The sequence below is a fragment of the Augochlora pura genome, chromosome 5 (genome assembly GCF_028453695.1).
Source record: "Augochlora pura isolate Apur16 chromosome 5, APUR_v2.2.1, whole genome shotgun sequence".
NCBI classification, from domain to species: Eukaryota; Metazoa; Arthropoda; class Insecta; order Hymenoptera; family Halictidae; genus Augochlora; species Augochlora pura.
The window spans coordinates 2,044,420-2,068,016 of NC_135776.1; the positions used below are offsets into that span (position 1 = coordinate 2,044,420).

At 41.8% G+C, this 23,597-nt stretch overlaps 1 protein-coding gene across 6 annotated transcripts; it reads right to left on the reverse strand.

Annotated features, from left to right (window-relative positions):
* Nucleotides 1-730: 730 nt before the first annotated feature.
* Nucleotides 731-22,814, reverse strand: Cora (erythrocyte membrane protein band 4.1 like coracle). 6 transcript variants are annotated; one of them, XM_078181345.1, is made up of 16 exons: nucleotides 22,673-22,812; nucleotides 22,357-22,554; nucleotides 12,993-13,165; nucleotides 12,775-12,922; nucleotides 12,384-12,678; nucleotides 11,969-12,307; nucleotides 11,729-11,901; nucleotides 11,468-11,607; nucleotides 10,608-10,694; nucleotides 9,716-9,949; nucleotides 5,731-9,285; nucleotides 5,138-5,245; nucleotides 4,912-5,022; nucleotides 4,353-4,457; nucleotides 3,579-3,791; nucleotides 731-3,503 (listed from the first exon to the last, which is right to left on the reverse strand). In XM_078181345.1, exons 3-16 carry the CDS (start codon nucleotides 13,149-13,151, stop codon nucleotides 3,324-3,326), a joined length of 5,847 nt encoding a protein of 1,948 aa, XP_078037471.1. In that variant the 5' UTR covers nucleotides 13,152-13,165; nucleotides 22,357-22,554; nucleotides 22,673-22,812; the 3' UTR covers nucleotides 731-3,323. The 6 variants fall into 6 exon arrangements, with proteins under 6 accessions (XP_078037471.1, XP_078037472.1, XP_078037470.1 ...); XM_078181346.1 differs by lacking the exon at nucleotides 22,357-22,554 and having other exon boundaries at nucleotides 22,673-22,814; XM_078181344.1 differs by lacking the exon at nucleotides 22,673-22,812 and having other exon boundaries at nucleotides 22,357-22,641.
* Nucleotides 22,815-23,597: the final 783 nt, after the last annotated feature.

The window sequence follows — 23,597 nt, forward strand, 5'->3', positions numbered from 1 at the left end:
ATAAACTATCTCGTCAATGCCTGCATGCTGGAAAGTCGTGTACAAAGCAAAACATAAAAATCTACAATAGAAACTGTGCTAAACAAAAATACATGGCAAATGCTAAAGGCAAACTAATTACAATATTTTGTACAACTTTCTAGCACTAAGGCGATACTTGTATAATCGAATGTGCATATAACGTAACAGATTTTTTTTTTATAATAATTGAACTAAAAATACATTTAAAGTTCATGCGGGTGAAAACAACTATTTAATTTAAGTATAACAAATACGTGCATAGTACCTAAAACCCAGACCTGGCGCAGGGATCGCTATAATATTATAATTATGATATTATAAAACTATAACATTACATTATCATTGAATAAACAACAGAAATATCAAAGTACAAAATACTATTAACTACATTTGTACACTGCTTGAAGGTTTATGTACATTATACTTTTAAAGATTGGTTTCATAAGCCAACTAAAATGCGACGAGAAATCTATGAAGTGATGTAAGATGTAGAAAATATTTGTTCATGCTTAGTAAATTCGATGAATCGATACAATTTCTTCAAGCAGAGCTAGTATAAAGTTCTGATAATTTTATGAAAAATTAAATAAATAACTTTGAAACGACGAAGGCATTTACAATACAAACTTGTTAGTCACTATAAGCATGGAATGTTAAATTACACGATAACAAAGAGTACATAAATTATAAAATTACATAGTATAAAAAATACAAGTAGAAAATAAATTTCTTATTCGACGTAACTTCACTCTTGTCTTCTATTACATCCGGGAACGAAATTTGTTCTATGAAATGTTGTGTACGAACCGATCACAAATAATGTTCGGGAATAGAAAGAATTAATGAATGTAATGATTGAGCATTGTCTTACAATATGAGTTAACACTACGAAATAAGGTGAGATTAATGAATCATTATATTTGAAAAATTAGCTGCCAGCGAATAACAAACTAAACTTAAAAGACAAAATGCAGCTCGCACGTAGATGGTCAATGATTATCCTTTGTTCCAGTTCAACTATATCTATGATCGCGTATGAGTTAACGTTACCAGAATCCTAAAAAAATCGCTTACTCTTTAGTAAGATATATCGAACGTAAACAGCTAAATCTATCTTGTCTCTCTGAAACTAATGGATGTATCAAAATTTGATTCTGCTACGTTCATGTAAAAGGTAGAAAAGTAAAAAAGATTAGTTTATAATTAACATGTGAAAATATTTATCGTTACAAAATAAATGCTTTGTGCAGAATGCAAGCGTAATAATATATATGCATATATTATATTAATAGGTATTTGAATAATGCTTTTTTTTAGAGAACAAAGGTATAAACAAGCCTCCTACAGTGAGATATGCATATCTTAATGCTTTGTTCACAGTTGTCGAACATGTAGTATATATATATATTATATCAACCATACATAAATATACGAAGCTGCGATACATTTTAATATTTATAAATTTATTTATATGTAACTTTACTTTTTTTTTTTAAAAAAGGTGATTTAAATCTTAATAATTTTATTGTAGATTCAGGTTATCAGCCTTTTCTCAACCTTATCATAGTTCCTCGCGTCTTATAAAAAAAGTAAATAAACTATTGAATGAACGAAACCTTATTTGACATTGTAGTCTTAAAACTACAGAAATTACATCTAAATTTAGACACATACGATGACCAATGCATCATAGCTCTTGGTATGAAGTTACATATACATAATCTCATTTTACATACACAATATTCACTATATTAGTAACTGTTATACTTCTCAAAGTATAAAATCCAAGAAAATGTGCACAGTTTTCGAATGTTTCTTTTAAATTATTAAATAAAAGCGTATGTAACAGCAATGCGAATAATATGTATTTTTCTTTCCGTGCTATACTGCTGATACTAATACTTTAAGTCGGAGGAAACTTTGTAGATTTCAAACATTTTCTGTCAGATAAACTCAAATATTTGATGTGTATATGTATATGTATATATATGTAGGAATCGATGCGCGGTAAGCCGTTAAATCTAATCGTTGCAAGGACCGATATAGGCTCATTTCCTAATTAAAACGGTCAGAAACGGCCAAGGTAGACTGTCGCTGAACCAATACCTACATATATAAATCTATATATATATATTTTTTTTTTTTCCTTTGTGTATATATTAATATTTTATATGTAAAAGACTTGACTTTGTCACACAATAAACATTAGATAATAATGATTAAAAACGAAAATTATGTTACAAATAATCAAAGTATAAAAAAGGTATTGCGTGAAAGCTATGTTTAGTTTTTTAATTCATATGAATGAGATGTCAGGAAAGATCCTTGTGTGCCGGTCATTTATTTACTATATACCTTCCACCATTATTTTTCATATATTCGGTTTGGAATAATTTCTTTGTATCAACAGATTCATATAATCACATTACGTATGTAATTTATGTATATATATATATGTGTGTGTTAATGAATGTGTGTATGCTCGTTCTAGTATTGTATGTATCTGTTAGACATATATGTTTTTAATGTTTGTATAATTCATCTGTATATTAATAATACATTTTAAATATTTTCGACTTCACAAAACATTTTTAAACTGTAATATTTTTTAAAGTTATTTTCGTTCTTCGCTATACGTTAGGCTCATGGATGAACTTTTTAAAAATAGAAGTTTATATCGAAACGGAAAGCATGTTCGTGGAAGAATGAAAAAAAAGAGACAATTAAGCTTATCATTGCTAACGGTTTCGAGTATAATATTGAACAAGTTTTCGTACGAGGGACGCGATACTTTGCATCCTACGAAACGTAAGTTTATAGGGCACTCTTATCTTTCTAACTATGAACAGACCGTCATTTGTTTACGTACATACATGACTATGTATACATAATATGTATAATATATATTTATGCTTTGTGTATGTATACAATACATACTCTGAATATGAACACTGCAGTTTATGGTACAAGGTACCGAATTTATTTTTTCAGTAAAAGAAAGAAACATCAGCAGAAATGTTTATTTCTCTCCTAACAACTTGATTTTTAATCAAGCTCAAGCTCGTGTAAGTGGTCAACGTTTGCCATAAGAAACAATGATTTCCAATTCTTATAGGGAAGATATTAATTTAGACGATATAAATAATCAGTTCAATTGTTCTTCGCGCGTCGCACGAGTGCGTGTTAATATATTAACAGGCGATACCATTTTAATTTCCTAGAGCTTAACTTACCAGAGCATTAAATATTTTTAGACAATGAGTGCCCTCCATTTCTTACAGAATTGTTTTTACGTCGATAAATTACTGTGCTGTTTGCTGTTGAATTTCTATTTTCTCAACTGTCATGTCTGGGTTCATCGCAGTAGCTTCTTGGATCGCCTCCGCTAATGCACGATCGTGATCGATGGGATCGCCATCCGATTGTATCGTGATCTTCTGTTCTACCCGGGTTTCTACTACTCCGTCCCTCTCGGTTTTATACTAAAATAATAATGGTAAAAATGTAATAGCGTATACTCTACCAAATGTTCATGCGAAGAACAGAAAATATCTTACTGTGATAGTTTCAACGGTACGAGTTTTACTGGATATTGTTTGAGAGCTGACTATCTCTCCTGTTGCGCTATACAAACCATCTTCACTCTCAACAGCTACTTTTCTAGTTTCAGTTGCTACCAGTGGAACCGTAGTAGTCGCTGTTACATTAATTTCTGGTTCTCCTTTATCATCATCATGTGTCTCGCTTGCCAGAACACTAGCCGGGTCGCCCTGGGGATCAGATTTGAACACTAACATTTATTTCACACAGGAAATAATAGATCCTCGGGACTAGAAAACTTAACGTGAATAATATATTACAATGTATGAAGAACGATTAATGCGCTAAATAGGGACATAGACGATAAACGATGAACCAGTTTTAAGTATTGTAAGTTTCCTGTTATACTTATGAAAAATATTAATTGGTAATACCTTAAAACCAGTGCCTACAAAGTAATGAAACGTTACACTTTTTAAACTTTTTTTTGTTACGTTTTAGTATAAATTAATGTTAACCGATGAGAACCAATGCGAGGAATACATGATAAATAATTTAATCAGCAGTAATAGTAGCGCGTCTGCGACAATTTGTATTAAGTTTTTAGTAATGCTTTTAATACATGTTACATTGTGCGGTATGAGTAGAAAAAAAACATGTACCTGAACGGAGATCCACTCAGAAATTAATAATGTTCTCATAATTACAGGTACTCTCGCAGAAATAAGAAACATCTCTGATAACTTTCGATAAAAATCACTAGTAAAATTGTACGATCCTTGAAGATTTACCTGATAATATTGATTGTAGAAAGCCTGTTGATCATCTTCAAGGTCAATTGGAGTACCTGAATCATCGCTGCTTGAACTGGACGTACTGAGCCTTCGTAAGAACAGCTACACCATGCAATGTGTTAACCAAGCCGGCAAAAATTAATTACAAAAATAAATAAAAAAAAATTATGTGAAACGAAAAATAGCTTGGGTTAAATTTTATCAATTAATCAGCATTATGAATGAATCGAGTATTACTTATAGTACGCATGTATCCGCAAAATTATAAGACAATTTGAAGTGTGTGTGTGCAGCAATCAGGGCTGTTGTAAATTATACACCTAATACACAACACAACCCGTTCTTCGAATTGGTATCCTTGTTATTAGGGTTGCAGCAAAAATAATGATTTTCTCTTTTAAGAGATGAAGGAAAAGGAATTGACCAATTATTTTTGCAGCAATCTGATGGTATCAACGAAAATAATGGTATGTGGTATTTTTCGTGAATGCTTACATGCTTTAACCATTAGTTGTGAGCTATGTATGCTATCGCAGACTTTAGAATTCGCAATTACCTGTTCACCGGAAAGAACGTGGCTCGTTGTTCGAACTTCTTGAGTTACCACTCTCTGTTCCTGTCTCGTTGCGCTGGTAGCGGTTGTATGTGCTACAGTCTTTTCTTCTACCTAATGTGACAAAAATAATTATAAAAAAAATCGCACTGACACTATGAACAAATATGTTAGGAATGTATTGGACTGAACGTTGAATAAAGCGGTAGTGTGTGAACAATTTACAAACCTGGCTGGTCTTTTGGTTTTTTTCAAGATCCTCGTGCATAGTAGCGGTACGCGTGGTAACAGCGGTCGCTGTCATGTAGGGAGCTCTACCGTCATCCGGTGCCTCTGCCTAAATACAACTACAAGGTAACTAGTGTCTCATAATAACAGAACAATATGTATGTGCATGTAAAATTTCAAAAAAATATAACATATACATCATGGTGTATATTCAATGAATTTTTCTCTTTTCTTATGCACTGGTTTCAAGATGATTGCAGCTTTTATACGTGTACGTTTGTTTTGCAACTAATATCGACAATACACACTTACAGCATGCGATACACAAATACTACTGAGGATCACATTATTGCAACACATACAATACAATATCGTCAAACTCGTAAATACGCTACAACGAATATTTCAAAAATTCAAATGGTACGTCCAAATAATAATAAACGCACAAATAAAGAATGGAATTGAATACGTCCCAAGTAAAGTCCGTCGTTTCTCGGTTCAACCCTTCCGTTCGGATTGTTCCGTTTACCTTCTCTAGTTAGTGCCGAAGTGATTGGTTAGAATATCTCGTATTACTTGACAAAATTAAATCACCTTGTTAATCTGTGTGGAAACGGTTACTTGGCCTGTCCCTCCGGGCGTGAGATCCTCAATTTTCTCTTCTATATTTTGTGTAACGCCCTCCTGATCTTTCACCACCGACTGCTTGGTGGTTGTCTTCACTATGGTTGGAGCGGTGCTTGGAATCGCGGGTTTCTTTGCTTTGGAAACACTTTTCGCGGTGTCTTGTACTTCCTTCATGATGGTGTCGCTATCCAACGGTTGTCCAGTGCTGGAGAACACCATGCCATCTTTTACGAACGCTCCCTCTTCCCCGAAAATTTCCTGATTCATCGGCTTCCCAGATTTGTCGTAAATCTTTCCATGTTGAACATAGCTACCGTCGTTCGAAAACGGCGCCTGCATTATTGGCTTCCCATCCTTATCGGTCAGCAGACCTCTTCGCACCGAAGTGATGGTAACCACAGTGAAATATTTATCCAAAGGCTTTCCCGACGGTGTGCAAACAACGCCATCTTTAATAAGATTGCCTTCGGAGTCGAAGACTGCCTGTTTCAGGGGTTTGCCCATTTTGTCAACCAGAATACCGTGTACTACCTTCAAACCTTCAGGGCCGAATGCTTCTTGAGTTAGCAGTTGTCCATTCGAGTCAAAGATCTTTCCGTTCCTAATAAAATTAGTTTCCGCAGGTAACGTACCCTGCGTCGCTGGTTTCCCGTTAGCCCCATGTATAAGCCCATCTTTGATACAACTGCCATCATTTTTATAGGTATCCTGATTCAAAGGCTGCCCCGTGTAATCGTAAATCCTTCCGTCTTTAACGATGCTGCCATTCGAATCGAAATTACCGTATTTCAAAGGTTTACCATCATTTCCGCACACTAATCCGTACCGCACCAGTGTAACGGTAATAACCGTTTGCTTTTTATTCGATGGCTTTCCGCTTGCCTCGTGTATCAGGCCATTCTTTATGTAGCTACCATCACTGCCGAATGTTCCATGACCGAGAGGCTTCTTGTCTTTACCATACACAATACCGTTGCAGATATATCCGCCATCGGTGCCAAATGAACTGTGGTCCAGAGGCTGCTTATCCTTTCCATAAATCCTACCCTCCTCAACGTAGCTGCCGTTAGGCAATGCTGATCCAGCATTCAGCAATTGGCCGCCCCAACCATGCACAAGACCGTTTCTGATGTAACTACCATCTGGTTTGAATGCTCCTTGTTTCAGCGGACACTGGTTCTTATCGTATATTACTCCATCTTGAATGTAACAGCCATTAGGAACCAGGGACGCCATATTCTTAGGGTTTCCTTGATTGTCAACAATCTTTCCATCTTTAACTGCTAAATTGTCCGGCCCCTTGTCGTCCTGTGTCAACGGTTTCCCATCCCTGCCGATGATCAACCCATTCTTTATGATGTTACCGTCTGGTCCGAAGACTCCGTCCAATATTATTCTACCGTCCTTTCCATAAATTATACCACCGGCGACGTAGGAACCATCAGATCCAAACATGTCTCTGTTCAAAGGCATGCCATTCGAGTCAAAAATCACTCCATTGGCAATGTAATTGTCCTCTGCGAGAGCCGTGCTCTGATTCAACGGTTTTCCATCCAGCCCATACACGAGACCATCTCTGACATAACTACCATCCGGCCTGAAATACGAGAACTTCAACGATTTCCCATCCTTGGAACATAGTTTACCATCTTTAATGGAGGCGCCTTCGGGTACCAATGAATCTTGGTTCAAAGATTTACCGCTCTTCGCGTGAACAACACCTTTCTTTATATAACTTCCGTTGGAGCCAAAAGATTCTTGTTTCACTGGTTTACCGTCTCTCCCGATCACGTTTCCGTTCTTGATCAGCATCCCATCCGGCCCGAGGGAAGCGTCCGTCAACGTCGCTCCCTTCGCATAATAGATTACACCGTCTTTGATCACAGTGTCGTCAGGTTTGAAAAGATTCTGCGACAATGGCCGACCATTGCTGCCGTACACAACGCCTTCTTTGATGTAACTTCCATCTGCTATCAGTGGAATCTGGCTCAGAGGCCTACCATCTTTGCCATACAGAATACCATCTTTGATGAAGCTTCCATCAGGCTTGTAGAACGCATGCTTGATGGCTTTCCCATCCTTACCGACGATCTTTCCATCCCTCAAATAAGCACCGCAAGGAAGCAGAGATCCTTGATTCAAGAACTTCCCATCCTTCGAGTAGATTATGCCATCCTTTATAACGGATCCGTCTGAGCTAAAGGATTCATGTTTCACCGGTTTACCATCCTTCGAATAAACTTTTCCGTCTGCAATGTAATGGCTTTCGTGTCCCAGAACACCATTACCTAGAGTGCTTCCCGATGCTCCACAAATTAGACCGTCGTTGATGTAAGTTTGATCCGGTATAAGCGCGCTTTGACTCAACGGTTTACAGTTCTTATCGAACACTGTACCGGCAACGATATAGCTTTCGTTAATACCGTAGGAGCCCTGTGTCAGCGGTTTTGAATCGGCAGAGAAAACGAGACCCTCCTTAATGTACGTCCCGTCGCTGCCTAGCTTACAATGTTGTACCGGTTTGCCATTCTTCGTCACTATTTTACCATCTTTCACTAGCGTGTGGTCCGGTCCCAACAAATGTTGTTCAGCTATTTGTCCATCGCAGCCGTAGATAATGCCGTCTTTTATGAAGTTCCTTTCAACACCTAACACTCCTTGGTTCGCCGGCTTGCCATCCTTAGTGGTAACCACACCGTTGTGAACGTAGAGACCATGGGGACCAAAGTCTGCTTTTTTAATTGGTTGTCCATCCTTCGTACAAATCTTTCCATTGATTATTCTGCTACTGTCTGGACCAAGGCTATGTTGATCTAACGGTTTACCATCTTTCGTATATATCACACCTCCGATAACTTTCGATCCATCTGGCAACGGTAGAACGTGGTATTCTGGTTTTAATTCTGCAACTGGTAACGGAACTGTGCTGACTTGACGATCGGCTTGTTCCTGTTGCTTTTCAGCCGAGATCAGAGTTGCTGAAAGGTCCTTACCAGCTTCTGGTTGCACAGCAATTTTCTGTTGTTCCTTCAATCCCGCCGATTCAACGTAATTCAGACCCGGGGTCTTTAATCCTGGTTTAGCCGCGTCCGCTTCTTTGGTTTTCCTCTTTTCTGCTGATTCCGCCACTTTCTTCTCCTCGCCGGGAGCGTAATTAAAGGCTAGACCCGTGGCTTTGCGACTCGCAGCAGTCGGTGACTGTTGACTTTGCACTCCAGGCGATGCCGGTCTATCCTCGTACGAGAATCCGTGAGGTGTGAACCGTTTTCTCGTCGGAGAGGTCTCTGTCTCTTCGTAATCGTACGGCTTGGTATAGCTAGGCAGTTGTGGCGATTCCGGGCCTGTCTTCGGCTTCTCGATGTTCGATGTCTCCGTTAAAGGTTTCGTCTGCTTCTCTAACGTGGAAAGATTCGATTCCGTATCGCTCTTCTCCAGAGATTCTTCCAGCTCCTTGTTCTTCTTTTGTTTCTTCTGCTTCGAGTCCTTTTCCTTTTTGCCAAATAGGAAGCCACCGACAGGACTCTTTCGTAATAAACAAAAACATGCAATGCCAGAAACATGCTATATACAGTGGATAAAAAGAACTGTCGAAGCAAATAGGCATATTTGAATGTATATAACTTTTGAAATCCACTGTACCTATATAATGCACTAGGTAAGTCGCGAGAAATTGAACGTTTCAGTTTCTCGAGACTCGCTCTGTCTATGTTGTAAATATATCACGAAAGAAACTAACGGAAACTAAGTATAAACTACTATTTTTCTCTGACTAGAACAAATTAACAATCGTGCATATGTTTGTACTTTGGATGTATACTTGAAATGTGAAGAGTTCTATCGACGTAATCGTTATAACATGATTATCATCCCTTTAACGACTAAGTTTCTTTCCGTAATCAGCGATACACACGCTGTTATAGCAACGTGGATACCTTGAACGTGAAGCACTTACCTTTATTTTCTCTTTCTTTTCTTTATCTTTTTTCTCTGGTGTTTCCTTGTCTTTCTTTTTCAGTTCTTTTTTACTGGGCGACTTTATGTCGTTGCTGTCGAGAACAGCGTTTTCGTTAATCAGATCGGAGTTGTTTAGATCGTTATGATTCTCCTTCTCATTCTCGTTTTGCTTATCCTTTTTCTTCTTAGATAGACCACCGGGCGGTAGGACCGCGATTCCTCCGACCGGTTTCTATAAGTAAATTTATAGTCACACATCGCTTCATGCAATAAGCACGAATGAAAACTCTATCGGCTAAGCTACCATCTACTGTACACAGTATATATTTATAAATATATAAATCACGGTCTGCCGGCATATGTTTCATGCTTGACAACTAAGTACGGTCTGCGCTCTCAAAATTAGTATATATAAATATATATAAATATGTATAGTAGTCGTTGATCGGTTAGAATCGATTACTACGAGCATACTTTCCTGCTGTGTATTTTATGTACTCTGATTCTTTTTTTCTCTTCCAATAGCACTCCTTGCAACAACGTGCCGCTCGCAATGGTTATTTATTACATGCGGACAAATCGGTGTGCGGTAAAGATTGAAAAATATATTTAATTCTATATGAGAGTTGTCGGCGGTAATTTGCATTAATGTTTGCGATAATTTTTTACACATGCTTGCACTGCGGATGATAAATTGTCGTTGGGGTAAACTCGTATGAAATTTAGCTTTGAGGCGATGGCCGTATGATGCTTGCAAAATAATTGGAAAAAAAAAGATAGCAACATGCATCGAATAGAGGAAAACACCAAATGGTCACATACAATAAGACCAGCGGAGGTAGGTGTAACTGTCAATGCACGATAAAATGGTCCCAGGTGAATTTCTATACCTTTTTGCCACGATCTGCATCGTACTCTCCTTCCAGGCTACTGGTACTGCTAGCGGATGTTGTTCCAGCACTTGTTTTGCGTGTGAGCTACCGGTGTTAGGTTAATGGTGTCAGTTAGTCTTTTTCTTTTTTTCTTTTCATGATAAAGAAGCACTAAGTCGTGATAATTGAAATAAAGTTATACAAATGCCATGTGTCACGTTCTGACAAAATTTCTACAATTCTTGCTTGGGGATATATTGCCGGCCTTTAGAATTTTATACAAGTTAATTAACGATCGTTACTTTTTTTCCAGTGCAAATGAAGGCGTAGTATTGACCATTCTTCTTTGCAAGTTTTTAAAATCATGATCACCCCTGATGTTAATTAACTTGCATTTGGATTATATGCCTGAACAATTTTTGATATATTAAAATGTCTAACGCATACGACCACGCCTAATACATGGTACCATGTTATTAATGGGAATCATTAACATGCCACGACTAAATTTGGATAAGTGTACTGTGAGATGGTACTATAATTTCTGGCAAACAGGCTTATTTTGCTTTTGTCAGAGTGATCCAATTTGGTGTTTCACAATTTCTCGGTTCTCAAAGTATGGCATTTATCAAAATGTTATCTCATGATTACGGTACGACTGAATTAGTTGGATTTAGTTGGATATCTTTTTAGTTCAAAGAATCGGTTTCGTTTGAAAGCGTAGACCGCAGGTAAATATCAGAGATTCCTCAAGATCGATCGTTCGTGAAATAATCTCTCAGTCTGCATGAACAGTTCATGCACGTTCTACAAACTATCACTATATCGAGTCAATAATAAAAGTAGATAGAGAAATATATATATACTTTTCTTTTTACCTTTTCCTTTTGCTTTTTAATTGGACTAGGCCGTTGATCTATATGTTCCATATCGGGGATCATTTCCGGTTCATAGCTCATTGTGTGTCTTTTGCTGGGCTCAGAACCGTAACTCTCGACTTGTTTAGGTCCGCCTAGTGCTGTGTAAAGCAGTCGCATTATTAAGGAATCGTCATGCAAACATAAGCACCGAAGAAGCTGTTCCTCTTACTAAGTCGATCAGGAAAGAGTACGAGAGAGGAAAAAGAAGACTATGGTTACCGTCCATGCTGCGAGAAGTTGGGCGACGACCGCTCAATGATCTCTCAAATTGCGGGGGTTGCCTATCGATAGGGGTCTTTTTCGTTTCGTAATGAGTTCTTCCCGAGTATCGGAAGCGGGAACCCAGATGCGGTATTAGTCCTACTTTCTTAACAGGCTCTGGACTCATGAGCCTAAAAGCATTTCCAATATTATCATAAAATATTAACATCTCCGCGATTATTCTTTTAGGTAATATACCTGAAGAAAGTATGGTGTTCCACACAAACTTTCCACAGCTTCTTCGCCGCCCTGTGATTCGCCAATTTGAATCCGATCGTCGATTCAAACTGCTCGAACTCGCCTGGTCTGATCTTTATATAAAAATTGTGCCTCTTGTACGAAATCTTCAGGATCTTTGGCCAAGCGAACCTGTTGATCCGCAACCGATCCCTATAGACAAGCAAGCCCGACGAGCACACGCCTAGCATAATATCAACACCCTCGGAATCTTTGGCCGGATGAAGATCGACGCCGTACATCGCCAACTTCTTCGCGTTTTCGAGATAGTGGAGCTCCGCCTCGGCGGGCGTCTGACCCCTAAAAATTAATTTCTTTTTTAAACAATCTTCACCGAACACGAGACAAATCGATCGGATTATCAATGAAGACTGACTTATGCGTTTTATGGAGGTCCATTACTTTTTCCACTAATTCCGGCGTCTGATTTGGGGCAAACTTGAAGTCCTTCAAGTAGGTGCGGCCGTGCGCATCCAAATCGTAATCCCCAACCTCGGATTGCACCAAGTACGAACCGAGGAGGGCATGGGTTACGAACGAGCACGGCAATCGCCCAGTGATAATATCGTTTCGTATTTGGAGGCATAACTGATAACGCGTTATGTCTTCCTGTAATTGAGCTGGATCCGGTGGATAAAACTTCACTTCGAAATTAAACTTCCATGGTTCGTCTGCAATAAAACGGACATCGTTGTCAAATAGCGTGCAAGAGACAAAAGAAAAGAAAATTCGCATTGCTTGTGGGACAACTCAAACACGACCAGTACTTTTTATGAACTTTGCAATTCTCTTGTCTAGATCCAGCCAATTTCTCGAATCGTGTCTGTCTTCGTAGATAAGGCCAAAATAGTCCTTTTCTAGAAGATTCATGCTCTGGCAGATCATGTCGAGAAGATCCTGACCCTTCGCTTTTCTCTATAAAGGATTCATTCGATTAGAATTCACGATACTCGACGATCGCTGACGATTTTTCTAAAGAGCTCACGTCGATGTGGAAGTCTTTAACGGTCCCATCGAGAAGAGTGATGTTTGCCACGGCCATTTTGCCCCTGCTAACTGGACTCTTCGTAGGCGAGTTCGTTCCGGTCCCATTTTCCGCGGCTACTTCCGGTGGGCCGCCAGCAGTCTTTTGTTCCTCCGGCATGTTTCAGCCCTGTGCTGAAAAGGCAAAGATACATCAGACGTATTATTTAAATCGTTATCCAGAGGAACAGCCGAAGCTGTTAACAAGCTTATTTCTCCAATGATTCGCGCGTTTCCGCCTCGTCGAATGATCGCGTGCCACTCCAGCGTATTCGAGTATAGATCCTGTCTAGACTGGACGGTGCCATGTAGAGAAATAATCAATATTTGCTTGACTCTCGGTGTTGCTCGTACCCCTTGGTAAACCGTGCGGGCTCGTGTCCCGCTATCAACGGAAGAGGAACGCGGCGAGTGTTCCAAGTTCATTAACTTAATTCGCGTCGCGAGTCCTCGCAAAGTGCGCAAACATGTTGCACCTTTCGGTCAATTTCCAGAGTGCTAATGGCGCAAAGATGCCTCTTACATGCAGCCACGGTTTCCTGTAGGGTTTACGCATTTTGGTTGATTATGCAAGGGCAAAATGCAGTACAGGATGCAAGGCACTGCTTCGAGGAAAGCTGCTCCCCGGAAATGAGAGCAATATCGATAGCCCGAGAGGTAATCGATAGTCTAGCAGACCTGTTGAGTTGCATAATACTTAAAGATTTACTCAACGACCGTCTGGCAATAGAATCCACACTCGGTTATCCTTACTTTCATTGTAATTATTTGATTTATCGCGCGTTAGACCACACCCAGGCTATTCTGACACTTCAAAGAGTTTTTGGCTGCTCCTATGAGCACCGATGCTTGGCATACTACGACACGAGGATAACACAAAAGCCCCTAAAATACTGAGAAATCGTGGAAAAGAGTTTGGTCACAGGGTTATAGTCGTCGCGAATGAAAATGTGCATCCGCGCAGGTCGTTGGCCCTGCTGCAGAATAAACGTCGACCGTCTCGATACCTAGCCAATGAAGCGCCGATATTTCTTACCGGCGTCGCGCTGAAAATATCGCGACCAGGTATTATTGGACGCCGCTATAAAAATACGTATCTGCATCGATCCGGTGAAAGGAGGAGGCGTGGGAGGTGGGGGGGGGGGGGGGCGACAAACACTCGATTTCGAGAAACGCGCAACGGCCTAACGGTGAAAGAAACGCGGAGAAATTACAACGACCCTGACCGACACGCTTCGAACACCGGGGGATTATTCAAATCGAGCCTGTCCAATGGTTCTGCCAGCGTTGAACGACTTACGCAACCACACCCGGGCAAATAGTAATTCAACCTCAATTGCATGGAATCAAAGCCGCACGGGATGCTGTCCAAACAGCATTAATGCCTCACCACGACGATCGCCATCACGGTTCTTTCTCTAGGCATAATTGCGAGAAACCAAAGCTATAAATTGGCCCTTGCTTGATACAAGACCGCGCGAGTATCATCGTTAAGGAAGCGTCCGAAGGATCAACCGAAGATTTCTCGCACGGATGAAGCTTTCTCAACAGACCTCTGTGCTAGTTTTGAAATCTTTGGCTTGCGATTACTATCTCAGTTACGTTGATTTTCATCTGTCCTACCTGAAAATTTATAATTACAGTCTATAATTCTAATGTACAAACGTCGACGACAGAAAATTTAAATTTGATTTAAACACGAAAGAACCAAACAGCATCCACTTTTAAAATTGTTCAACCTGCGTGACTCACGAACCCGATGCACAAAGAGGGAATCGTGGTGTCACCGGAACGGAAATCATTGTTTAGCGACCAATTTACCGACGAATGCGGCTTGTTGCACCGGATCACGTAACCGGGTTGATTACGGGGGCCAGGGTTGTGTAATCCACGATCGAATAAAAATACTGAAACTCAGACAATCCTAGGCTATTTAACTTACACTCCAAGCCAACGATATTTATCCTCGGCAGAGGAGTCGTAAATCCACGAGAACTCGCTGGATTTTAGGGGACTGTTATTCTCGCGAACAAGAAGTTCCACCCGATAGGATGCCGTCATCGCTCGAAGCAGACGTCCTTTGCCGCGGCCACGGCGTCGATGAAGTAATACACCGATTAGCAAGCGCGATGACGCGACGGCCAATATCAGTGTACACGGCATTACTAATGCTACGAATCGAGTTGTCCCCGCGAAGAAGAACTATATTGTCGTTTCGAAGATCGCCGACAATCCAGAACTCGGAGTGTCCGATTAGAGATCGTCGCGTGGAAACTGTAGACGATCTCTTGAAATCGTTTGGTAAAGGCAGCGGAGGAGGCATCTTGCAATCTCGTGTGCTGGAAGCAGTAGGAAGAAATGAACGTAGATGGGAAACAACGCGCTACTAAAAGGATGAGCATTTTTCAGAAATTGTAAAAGCTCGTGGCGGACGATGACGGTGGAGGGGAAAAAGCCGATCCCGGTTGCGCCGGTGTTAAAGTTTAAAGAGCCGCGGTGAATGGGCCGAGCCGGTCTGAAAGAATCTGTGTTTCCCGTCGCCGGGAGGTGATCCTTTCAGAGAGAGAGACGCGTGGGCTTTCGTTTGGTCGTCGTGTGTCAAAGGGCTGATTGTGAGCGAGGGTCGCGTGATCCATGGCACACGCCCACGCCACTGTACACAGACACCGGACGAGCACCGGCGCGCGGCGAGATCGTGATCGTGATCGTGATGCTTGCGGATTCCGGTCTATAACTGTTAAACAAATCGAAACATCGTTTTCAATTCATAAATATATTTTTCCGCGAGCAAGTAAATGTCTCTTGTTCTTTTTTATGAAATGCGGAATTGAGACGAATCGAAGGAAAAAGTAACGTTTGACTTTCAAATATTAGAATATGATTTCATGGGTGGATTATAAATCAAAAGAATAAATTAGCATCGGCAATGAAGTAGCGTCTGCTAGACGGTGGTAATGGCAATTGAGGGACAAGGAGACGCGGCTCCTCAAAATATGCGGATAGGGCGCGGACTAATGGCGATTAAACGCCATAAATACGGTGTACGGGGTGGATAATCGAGGAGCGGTGTCTTCCGGTAAAAGGAGGACCGCGCGTCTCGTTCCCAAGAGAGTCTCTCAGAGAGGCGGCCCGGGGCTTTCCTATTATTGGCTCGTATTTTCCAGTTAACGGAATCTTGCCGCGGCCACCCGAGCAGAAGAGACGATTTGCTATCGTGAGATCTACGCGCGACTCGTCCCTAAATCGAACACAGCTTTGCAGAGGGTTGGGTAAACAAGTACCGTCGTCTCGAGGCCTGTTTGATCGATCGACGGACACCGCGCGCCACATATCTAATGCGAACGGATACGCTTGACAATTTTTCGCGTGGGCGTGCAACAGCTATTGCGGAAGACCGATAGAACGAGCAAAACCGCCCAGCTTCCTTCGTTTTTCCGGCCTCCGAACGCATTGTCCGAGAGCTTCCTCGTCGCTTCGACGATCTCCATCTCAAAAGCGAGGCGAACCTACGGACGTCCATTGTGCGAAATTCCTATAGACACAGGAGATGATGAATCATTCGTGATTCCAGCGCACGGAGTTCTGGAAAACTAATAACGTGTTGTCAAAATTACGATTTTTCAGCTATCACGTTTCAACAGAATTTGTTTTTCCTACGTATTCATAACTCCTTGGAACCTCGAGATTCGGCATATTAACGGCCTCGCATAACTCTGTGATTAGATGCAACGTTATATTGTACTGTGCTATAACCTTATACCCCGAAACAACGCTAAAATAATTTAAACGACAGACAGTGAATTCCTAAGCACCGCGTCAAGGGATAGTACTGGTGACAGAACGGTTTGCCCGTTGAATTATCGCTGGCGTCGCCCCCGCGATAAATTCCGTCCCGCAATCAGCGAAATGAAACAACGTCCGCGTCGTCGCGTTAACGCGGGGATGAAGGAAACGAGAGCGAGCAACGAGTAACGAGCGCGAGCACGGGAAATCGGTCGGTCTCGAGAGCCCGGCGTGGCTCACGAAAATCTGCGGGGGGCGGTTTTCACAGCTTCGAGAGACCCTTTAATTTCACGCGTCGGGGAATCCTCCGGCAAAACTCTCCGCCCCGATATCAGTCCCGTTTCACCCTCGCCCCTGTACGATTCCTCGAACCCTCGCGGAAGACCCGCGTTTTCAATGCGGAGAAAGAAAGGGTTCAACAACAAAAAGAAAAGCCCCTGCGCGCCCCGTCTCTCAGCAACCCCTTTGATTGGTAGCGGACCAGCGACGCGTCTGCAACCGACGATAAAAAAAAAGAAACGGGCGGAATCACGGTGTTTGCTCGGCCAGAGGAGAATCACGAAAGGGTTCCGCGGGGGCTCCTCCTCGGGTTCTCTCGTTTTCATGCTGACGTGATTTCTTCAGCCGCGCCGCAAGCGAGGGCGACTTTCGATTGATCGAGTTGCCTCCTGGCCCTCCAGCGTCGCCGTTAACGAGCAAGATTACTCCTCAATACGTTCTTAGCGGAGTTTCCTACAAGCTATTCAGCTGTGGTCCGGGGTCCAATGGAACCGGTAAGTCAATGTAAATGCACAATTCACAATGCGCACTTGTAACGTAGTCATTGACTTGTCTGGTTGGACCAGCGCTATAGAGACTTCTCGGTTCGCGTTCCATCGACTAAATTGTCTTGATTTTATCTAATTGCTGTGATTACGGTCGAAGCGTTGGCACGCGAATCACGCTGCCGATACGCGAGCACTGAGCCGGAAGTGCCGAAGAGGTTTGCGGCATTAATTAAGTCGCGAGTTTTACGCTAGGCTTCATCCGCGACGGACCTGCTTCCGAGCGAAAGGGGCTAGGGATCGAGTTAACGACGCCCTCCAATTATATCCCAACTATTTATCAATTTGCGTACCCGTTAATGGTTCTCGCGCAAGTTGAAAAATTCATCAACCGACAGATTGAAAGAGAAAGAGACAGATGGTGTGTGTAGAACTTCGATCGTGGCACGCACAGTGACTCACACGACTACTTTATAATTTATAACAATTCGAAGGGCGGAGCTGGCGAGCCGGCGAGCCACCGATACCATCGAGCACCGTATTCCCTTTCTATAGTCGCACCACTCCGGCTCAACGAGGCAATTATAGAGAGCAGTCTGCCCGATCTTGCTAGCGATACGCTTTCTTCCTGCTTTTTTTTTAACAAATTCCCTCTTTGTATTGTTTAATCACCAACCGGTTTAACTATGGTGGATGTAGCCGGTCAAAGATAGGACACGTTCAAAGTGCAATTAATATTGCGAATTGACTGACTATCTTCTATGCGGATCTAATCCTGGCTCTAGAGGCTCCGAATTGCACCTAATCCTCTTGAATGTCCTATTCGGGTCCGACTCCGCAGAAGCGACAGACTCTATTTTTCTCCGGGCTGCAAAAGAACCGCGGATGATTTTTTCGCCGGGGACGCGCGAACAAATAACAAACGAGGAACATTCTTTTCGCGGTCGAGCGTCTCTCGCAGCGATCCAACAATGGATAACAATGGAGCGACGTTTTACGAGCAGTTTTTCACCGCGCGGACCGAGATAATTGGCCGTGTCCTACCGTAACGCACGCCATGCCGTACGTACAACCGAGTCCGAGAGCGAGTTGTTATTGCGCTCTGCTTTTTCATGGCTAAATCGTTTTGTTCCCGTTGCGTGGCCGCTCCTACGACTCGCCGCGTCGTCGTTCCGTTCGTTCGTGAAAATCATCCTTAAGCTCGTTTCCCACAACAACGTAGAAAGATCGCGTGCTGCGGAAAATAAAAAGCAAATTGTACGAATTGCTATCAAATGACTAGCTACAATCGATCGCCTAATAAAGTATATGCCCTAAATTAAACAGTACGGAGGATCAAACAATTGTCTACCTTGGGAAAATAATCACAGTTCGTGAGCCCATTGCGCTATAACTATGTATATGCGATGATTGTAACGGTTCTATTCCGGGAATAGAACGATAACAGCGCCGATAGCGTTATCGAGCTGAATCCGTGATAGTGAATTAAAACACGAGGGACATCGACACCTGTTAGCGTATAGCGAGCGTATCCACATCGCGTTTAATTCGCGTGAAATTTTATTGTTCCCTAGTAGCCGTTTATGTGCACCCTACCGGTCTCTCTGTCCGCAGACCGGAAGTATCGATAATGCGCCGGGCGCCGCATGCGAAACTCGGAAGATGAATGCGAACGAGGCGCGTGGGTGTGTCCGAGCGATACTTTCTCCATTCATGGTTTAATCCAACCTGACTCTCCCGAGATGCTCATTATCAACGAGTCGTGGGTTCTAATTCTGGATCCTGCCTACGCGAATTTCCATCGGGACCAAAAATCAATCTGAAATTCAAGATCCGCGCGCAAGGGAGATCGCGCTGCTGATATAATCTAATTATGTATATCTAATCTGGCCTAGACGGGACAGCAACAAGGACCTACCAAACTGTCCGACATCCTGGCATACACTAAACTCAATTCACAGGGGAAGTATCTCTGAACGAAGTATAGACAAGAATTTCCATTGCGGTACGAGGAGCTTCTGTAAATCAGATGAAAAGTCGCACGTGAATCGTCACAGTCTGATTAACAGTGTGCTCCTAATATCCTGCGTTACCACTTTCAGGATCGATATTACAAAAAATTTCGAAGGAAAGTATTGTACCAGATAAATCTCTGTAGCATCCAGTTCCTCGTTTATTTGTCGCTAATATAATCTCTGCAGTCCGGACGTTCTACTACAGCTGCATTCGTGTTCGCGGATTGTAACTGTGCCGCACTCGTGCCTCGATTAAATCATGCATGTAATCAACGTGATTTCTATTCTTTTTTTTTGTCTCTTCTTTCCGTGCTTTTTCTATTTCCGTCACGGACGCTTGCCGGTCGTAATAGCAGGGAGACCGTACGTTTCTTTACGCGACTGCGAATCTCCGGTCTTTTTTTATACCATTGATTATTCTATTTGTTAATTCGTCCACGGGAACAGATCCCGTCATTTAGAGAAGAATGCGTGCACTTGTCCGCGGCAAACATTCCGTGCGTCAATTATCAGTGTCCTGCGAAAAAAGCGAACTTTAAAGATGTATATACATTCAGGCCAATTAAAAGCAAAAGACGTTATCCGCAGTTTTTGAGAATCTATCGTTCGATAGATTGAACTCGTGAAATCGTTCGTAGAGGGTGACGTTGAGAGATACCATTGAACAAAATGTTTCTTACGATTTAGTCGTGTTCGATCTGCAAGGGGTAGTTTAATTACGTAGACCAAATTAGCTCGGATATCGGTACTTATCTACGAAGCGAACAAAGTTAGGCTCTAAAGGGGTTAGGCAATCCCAGCGGTACTCGTGTCATAGTTCACGAAGTACGCAGGTTTCTGGTAGGTGAAAGGCGCGTTACGAATATACACGGCGCGTTATTGCACCGGCGTGCATGCTCCCCCAAGTTCATTGTAACTTTGGTGATGTCGTGGCATCGGCACCTATCAACGCCACACCTCCCTGGACACACGACCATGAGTACACTTCCTTGTCCTGGTTAACCCTACACCCGTTTGTAAAGATAATCTTGAACACACGATATTATCTATTCGCCGGTCGACCAATACCTGCCTAGTCTCAAAGCTTCTCATACGAACACGTTCCTGCGATCGCGTTCCAGGTTTTCAATTTCATTCAGCTCCATGGAAGTAATCCCTTGATTAAAACTCGAACAATCCACGATTAGAATAATTGTATTTTCAAACAGCATACCAGTAAAATATTCCGAATAACAGCAACGATTGGTTGCTTGAAATAGAATAGGAGAGCTTTACCTTCAATGAAAGTTCAGCTGTGTGGCAGTACCTTCCACGATGCATAAGCAAAAATATTCTTGAAGATGGGTCAGCGTCTAGAACATTTCGGGCGATGCACTAAATAATCGAAACACTCAAGAGTTTCCCAGAGAAAAGTGCTAAAAGCGCTGGGTAGATATGCGAAGAAAAACTGTTTTATCGATTGTCAGTGGGTAGAAGCGCGTGACACTGCTGATGCGTCTTTCGAAAATGCTGGCATCTCCTTCGCGAAGCACATAATTGACCTAATTGATCGTAATAAGCGTTCGCGAGAAGTATGACAAAATCCGGATTACGTGCGAACCTCATAAGGTGATATCTTTTAGCAGGAATAAGATGTGAGATACGGATGTAACCTAGACCGTACTATCGGCCTGCGGCGGGTCCATTTCAACTCGCGCCGAATATATCAATTTCGACTTCGTCCTCTCCGCGAGCGACACACGATACGTACGAATTAGGTGCGGTCTTGAACCTTATTAGACGCTCGATCAATTTAAGAGACAGTTGAAAAGGTTAGATACGATAAATCATTCCATAGATTCTCGGCTGATTCGAATATATAAGGAGAGAGCGTGTGGCACACTTCGCAGGAACACCTTCAGGGTCGTACACACAGGAATGACAGAAATGAATTCACGAACAACGTGAATGCATCGCGTCAAATTTGTCGGTCGCTTCCATCACGTCGCCGGTATTTCGATTTGTTTCCGTTTTCATTTTTAACGGATTCTGCGCATCTCCTTATGGCTTCGGCTGACTCAAGAGAATGGTAGATACACTCTTTCGCTCTCCCTCTTTCTCTCTCCAACGAAATATGATACATTGTACGTGGGGAATGTAGATATCGAGAGGTTCGATCACGACTACGCCGATTCTACTCTGGTAGAAATGTTCGGATCACATTAATGAAAAATTATCGAATTCCTATGAAAACACGTCATGGAAACACGTTGAATGCTGTAATGCGCATGCAATTGTAAGAATAAATACGATATACGATGCATTAAACAAGTTCTGTCAAACCGGACCAAACAGATGTTTCCGTGAATACTTGATCAACAATATACGTAACAAGTTACAAACTTGTAACACAATAGCTTTGTATTACACAGCTTCCACTAGTCGAATACGTGCAACCATGGACACAACATCGGAATATTTACTTCGGCTGATTTTACTGTAGGTTATGTGAATGCTCACAGTGATGTGTCATGCCATTAAGTATTTTCCAAATGTTCTGTAACAATTGGTCTCGTCGTTGCAAAACTTTCTTATACGCACTAATGTATACATTTCCGTCGTGTTTCGATCCTATCTTTGAAAAATTCGAAAGCACACAAACATTTCGTGCTGTTTATCGGTTTGTCCGAATAAAAGAATCCGACGAAAATTTAACTAACACTTTGCTGGAGCGTGTCACGCACGAACGTTGTTCTAGGTGAAATCAGAAAAGTAATAAACTTACCTATGGATGTAGACGCGATCTTCCCCGGAGTAACGCACTATGGCACGCGAAAAAAAAAATCACGCGAATCGAACAGAAATTACGACGAAATATTACACACAGAGCTGTAAAACACCGACTAAATCTTCTCTCGAGCGAGTAACGGAGAACTTCCTTCAACGAGCACGTAAACAACTCTCGGTCCAATTCCGCCGACGGCTACGAACACGAAACAGGTACGTTGAATCGCGGGGCGACGCTGGATGCGGCCACGGCCCAAACTCGCACCATTTTCAAATAGTCCCCTCGCGCAAATATAAGATGTTTTCTTGCCTACCTTGTTATCGTTGAATCCTTCGTACGCCGACCAATCACAGCTCATGAAAAACTCAACCTTCCCCGAGAATCTTCGCAATAATGACGTACCATTTAAATACGAGCCGCTGTCACACCGTACACGGGACTGCTTTCAATGTTCTTACGCGCGAGTCAATATGGCCGACCGCCTAGGAAAATCAGTTTCTCTTATGACGCAATCAAGCGAGTACGCCCTGTTCGAACACATTTTCCCCGCCAGATGGCTGAAATGACGTTCGCGCCGGCCGATAAAACAGATGCTCGTTGTATGACATTATCGGCTGGTAAACTGTTTCGAACACTTTTTAGAAAGCAATAATTTTTTGAAAATTGGATTAAACAATTTGGATATCTTTTAAATGTTAAACTTACTACTCCACTATACAATGACTAAAATACATTATTTAATTTTCCTTTATCTGGAATAATAAAATAAAAATATACAAACGAGGTATACGTAATACTCGATTCTTCCTAAGAAGCTTCAATTACTAAAATATCGGCAATGGTAACCGCGACAAGATGAAACTTCTGATACATCAATTTTTGGTGATAGAAATTTACAATGTGTCCTGCATTTACATCTTGACTGTGATATCATTGTCAACTCATACAAATGGTTATGAAATGAAATAAATGTCTATACAGAGTTTACCAAAATTATACATACTCCGGGAAATGAGAGGTTCCTGAGGATATCAAATTCTACTTAATACTTAAAAGTACCCATCACCATTTCACAGCCATTAGCTCCATGTAATTGTCGATTTCCAATTAGTTGCAAACGAATTTACAGCTGATTAGAAATCGGCAATTACATCGATTGCCCGAGTCTCACCACGTGGAGGTTGCTGTGATTGGAGACTCGAAAGGGAGTCAGAACGAAGCCGGAATTCGTTATGGCT